At 53.8% G+C, this 5029-nt stretch overlaps 2 protein-coding genes across 2 annotated transcripts; both read right to left on the minus strand.

The window, feature by feature from the left end:
- Window positions 1-250: 250 nt before the first annotated feature.
- On the minus strand, window positions 251-1483 carry JKF63_08016 (uncharacterized protein; the record flags this gene model as incomplete). Its single annotated transcript, XM_067903942.1, has 1 exon — window positions 251-1483. The coding sequence occupies one exon, from the start codon at window positions 1481-1483 to the stop codon at window positions 251-253; it is 1233 nt and encodes a 410-aa protein (XP_067752161.1).
- Window positions 1484-2486: 1003 nt separating this feature from the next.
- JKF63_08017 (uncharacterized protein) lies at window positions 2487-4232 on the minus strand (the record flags this gene model as incomplete). The annotated part of the gene is made up of 1 exon (XM_067903943.1): window positions 2487-4232. One exon carries the CDS (start codon window positions 4230-4232, stop codon window positions 2487-2489), a length of 1746 nt encoding a protein of 581 aa, XP_067752162.1.
- Between the last annotated feature and the right edge of the window lie 797 nt (window positions 4233-5029).

The raw sequence follows: 5029 nt of genomic DNA on the forward strand, positions 1-5029 counted from the left end.
TATAGATGTGTCCCGATTGTTGTTCACAATTGTTTTGGTTTGCGTTGATGACTCGAATACAGCGGCGAGCTTTTGTTCGGCTCGCCTTATAAGGGGAGCACGGAAAGCGAGTATGTCTGCGAGAAAGGCCCAAGAGTCGATGAGAACGACAATGGTTACCATAAGACATTACTGCCGCATCGCCACCAATTATGCTCGGCAAACTGCGTGTAGAGTTGTGAGGGACGCCTCCCTTCTTGCATCTACGTCCCTACTTCAGCTTTTTGAGAAGGTCTTTCGTGATGTTCTTGTGGTGAGCCTCGATGGTGCCGCCGCCGATCTCCAGCAATTTCGCGTCGCGCCATAGTCGCTCGGCTGGCGTGCCTTTCGAGTACCCCATACCGCCCATCACTTGCATCGCCGAGTCTGCCACCCTCTTGGCAATTGGTGTAGCGAATAGCTTGGCCGCATCGCTGCCCAAACGGTTCTTGTTGTCTGGGTGAACGTTGTGGCTAACCGAGTACACGAGTGCCTTGGCCGCTTCTGTATCAGCGTAGCCCTCCGCAATGTAACGCTGGATCTGACCAAAGTTGGAGATGGGTTGGCCAAAGGCTTTCCGCTGCAAGGCGTACGATGTCATGAGCTCAACTGAGCGCTCTGCGATGCCGATCGCCATTGCAGCCAAGGTGACGCGTTCAAGCTCCAAGTTGCGCATCATGCTCATGACGCCCTTGCCCTCCACACCCAGCAGATTCTCCGCCGGCACAACGACATCCTCGAAAAAGAGTTCGCACATGTGCGAGGCTCGCATGCCGCACTTGTCGATTTTTGGACCCTGCGTGAAGCCTTTCATACCACGTTCCACAACGAAGGTCGTAATTTCGCCATTGACCTTTGCGTAGATGAGAAACACGTCAGCAACTGTCCCGTTCGTGATCCAAATCTTGCTGCCATTGAGCACGTAGTTGCCGTTGCTATCCTTCGTCGCAGTCGTCCGCATTCCCAACACGTCAGTGCCAGCGCATGACTCTGACATGCCCATGGCGCCAACGTGTTCGCCTGTCAGCACCTTGGGCAGCCAACGCGCTCGCTGTGTCGGCGAAGCGCTATTATAAAAGTTGTTCACGAAGAGCATGGAATGGGCGAGGTAAGCCAAGCAAAATCCCGGATCGTACTTGGAAAGTTCGTGGTGAACAATCACGGCAGCTACGGCGTCCATGCCGGCGCCGCCGTCCGCCTCGGGTATGGTGACACCCATCACGCCCAAATCGCCCAGCTGCTCGAAGAGGCCTCGGTTGAAATGACCGTTGACGTCGTCCTCCCTGGCGTGCCTGTCGACTACCTCGCGAGAGAATTTGGCCACAGTGTCGCGCAGGGCCGCGTGCTCAGGTGTGGGGTTATATAAATCCGCGAGACCACGGCTCGAAAAGGTAATATTGACGGTGGCAATACCCCCACGTGTAGTGGAGTATCGGCAGAGCGACGACTGCAGCACACGACGCATGATTCCCGAAGTCGAAAAGTGAAAAGGACGAGACAAGGCGTAACACTCTCGCAGAGGGGCTGAGATTGTGAGTGAGAGGAGGGGGGGGGGCAGGAAAAAAGAAGCAGACAACCGTTTCCGCACGGCAGTGTTGATCGTACGTCGACACAGGAAAGAATCAAGAGGGAGGGAAGGAGGGAGGGCTGACAAACCAGCAGTGAGACCCTGAACGTTAAGCGGCGATGTCGGAGGTGATTGGGAAAGACTATGGTTCTCGAAACAATATTAAAAGGAACGGGACAAGGGTGGGTGGGAGACGGACTGCGTTTGATTGATGTATGATTGGGCGTATTTATCTTCGTGAGGACAGGAAAGTAGGCGGCATAGGATGAAGGGCAGACATATACATTCATCTTTGAGAAATAGATGTGCATCGTTGAGTTGGGCTAATAAAGCGAGCAGGAGGTTGTTTGGCGCACGTCTCACAGCGTGCAGCACACAAGACCCCCACCCCCAGCGGTGAAGTCGGTTGGTCCTCGACGAGAATCGGAGACACCGCAGCAGCTTCAATTGGGGGAATAACAGAGGAAACGGGCAACTTGATGCCCGAGAATGCCAACAACCCCATGTTACTGTTGAGAATCGATGTATATATATGTATATATATATAGTGTGTGTGTGCGTTTTTCTGGCAGCACACTGGTTCGCCGATTATGGGGGGAACATATATATTTGAAAAAAAATATATATATATGTATGGATTGTTCATTATCTGTCCCCCTCCCTCCACTGTGACAAAATGGGAGTGAGGGGTTACTCGCTAAAGCACAAGCGCTTTAGCGAGGTGCGCATGAAGGTTGGAAAAAAAAAAAACGTATACAGAAAACCTGGAGATGAACGCAGGTGACAGTGTCTGTCAGCAGTCGCAGTAGCCAAGTACACTTCAAGAGGGGTGCACGGCAGCCTAAGCGACATGCCAAAAGCGCTAGACAGACACCACCGTCTCCATTTTTTCTTTTCTCTCCTACCGTGGCGTTGACTCGTCGCTGTAGGGATCCTCTATTTTGCTTTCCTCCGTATTCGCCTGCTGTGTCCCTTCGGTTTGAATGGGTGACTTCTTATTTGCCGCTGCGGGCGTTGCCGTTTTCGATGGAATGACAGCCAGCCGCAAGAAAGCACTAATGTCCTTGTCAGTTTCTGCGTGGTGATGGTGGTGACGACTCAGCTGGCGCTCTGCTTCTGTCAGTTGCGCCGAGTCCACAACTGCCATGATGTTTGTTACGGTCTCTCTCAGAAACCGGATGGACGTACTCGTTGTCAACATATGCCCATCGTCTTTGGTGTTTGCGCGAATGGCACGATTCAACTCCCGTGAGAAACGACCACGAATGCCCAATACCGCAATGCACTGCTCAAGGGGCGAAAAGATGGGCTCTGAATACCCCGGCAATGCCTCTACCTTCGCGCTCTCTGCCACTCCTTCGTTGGCTGCTCCATCTGCAACGCCAGAGCCAATTTTGCGACTTAGCCCCCGAACTTGTGCGGCAGCCCTCAATGTTCCCATGGACGGGACTCCCGCTTGCTGCGCTAGAAAGGCGTAGTCAACACAGCGGCCGTACACGTAGCTTCGCAAGCTCCATAGCGCAGCCGTGAGCAGCTGTATCCCCCCCACGGCGCTATCACCCCCATCGCGCAGAAGCGCTTTGGCCGTCTTGCGCTTGTTCCGCGGCACTCGCGAAAGCTGCGCCGCCATAGAGCCACTACGCGCACAGATAGCCCGCAGAAACTCCACATCCAACTCAAGGTGCGTCCCGGAGATGAGGCTGCGACGGAAGTAACCCTCATTTGCGCGCAGATGGCGGTACCGCCGCCACAGCGCGATGCTATCCCCCCGGATGCCTTCGTAGTAATCGTCACCGGATAGCAGCATCAGAAATGCAAAGTCAATACGGTAAGAAGGAAGCAGCTCCGAAGGCAGTGGGGGATTCGGGACGGCCTGGGTCCAGTGGTTCATGAGTTCCCACAGAGATGTTAGGCTGAAGTCGAACGGATCGACCAGGGTGTAGTACGTGTATGGGACAGCCACCATGGAGACTAAAATGAGGTCCGAATCATTGCACACTATCGTTACGGTGTCATCTGGACTGTAGCTGCTATCCGCGACCGTCTCCGCCCAGATTCTGCGTAGCAGGGCAGCTATCTTCACCTCACCTTCCCCCGGTTCGCGACACCCGCACACAATCAGTTTAGACCATGTATCTTTCGCCTTACGACTCGTCAGGTATGCGGTGATGTACTCCTCGCAGGCGAGCACGAACTCCGCCCCGCAGAGGATCTCCTCGCGCTTCAGCGGAACCTCACAAAGGACTGGGTCAGACGTGTACCACGGAGAGACACGGATGCTCCTGTGGCCCCTGCCCTTCGATGTGGTAGCCGGTGAGGCGGGCCGTGGGGGGTGCGCAGAGAGCTGGTGGCGGCGCTCCTTTTGGGTTTTGAGTTTTGCTATTGGGGCCACGCCGTCGTACACGAGCACAAGCGTGTCACGTGATGTCACTCGCGAGAGGACCTCCTCTATCTTTTCTGCCACCGCCCGTAGCGTGGCTGCAGTAGTCGGCGTTTTAGGGTTGTATGCTAAGTGTATAACGGCATTCATGTCAATAAGAAGATGGCGCGGGTTGATGGCGTAGCAGCCTGCGCGGCTATTCCTGTTGGGGTATGCATATTGGACGTGGTGGTGCCCCACATAGCTCCAAAGTCCCCTGACGCCCATGTGAAAGGCTCTCCTTTCTACCTTGTGGCCCTTCGATCGAAGCACTCCGGTAGTTCAGCAAAGAATTAATAAAGGGAGGGGGGGTCGTGCGAAAATATATGTCAGTGAAAAAACCCAAACGAGATGAATGAGGAAGAGAGGCTTCCTTGCAGTCGGGATACAGACAGCAACAACACGAAACACCCCGGGCCAGCCGAAAAACTCTCGTGCGGTCTGCGAATCTACTCTGGTGGTGGTGGCCCCATATTGAAATTCGCGAATAGTTGCAAGAGGCGTGGAGAGCGGGGCAGAGAGGGGGAGGGAGAGAGAAAAATCCTTGCGAGCTCCACATGCACACACACACACACACAATTAGAAGCGACACTGTATACGGGGCGTACGACGCTTTGCAGAGATGTAAATCAACTTTATACAACCGACCACCAGCAGTAACGCATTACACCAAAGGTGATTCCTTTCAAAAATTGATGTATACGTGGTTTGTGCGCGTGTACCTCACAGCTGACTTCCAAGAATTAGCAGGTACGCTTTCCATTTTCTTTGCTCTCCCGCCCCAGCTGAACCTCCTTTTTCTTTGCTTTTCACGTTACTCTTGCTTCTTATCCGGCCGCGACTTTTTCATTTCTTGCCGTGCATCCCATTTTTAAGAAACCCCACTTGATGATCGACGGCAAATACTACGAGAGAGGCGGGGGTATACACGAAGAGAAGAGAAGCGCGACCGGGAGAGCGCAAGTGCTTGTCAATTTTGGTTTTCGCTCAGTCCTACATGAACAGAAAGGGTGGACTCTGTCATG

The sequence above is a fragment of the Porcisia hertigi genome, assembly GCF_017918235.1.
Source record: "Porcisia hertigi strain C119 chromosome Unknown contig_31, whole genome shotgun sequence".
In the NCBI taxonomy this organism is placed as follows: Eukaryota; Euglenozoa; class Kinetoplastea; order Trypanosomatida; family Trypanosomatidae; genus Porcisia; species Porcisia hertigi.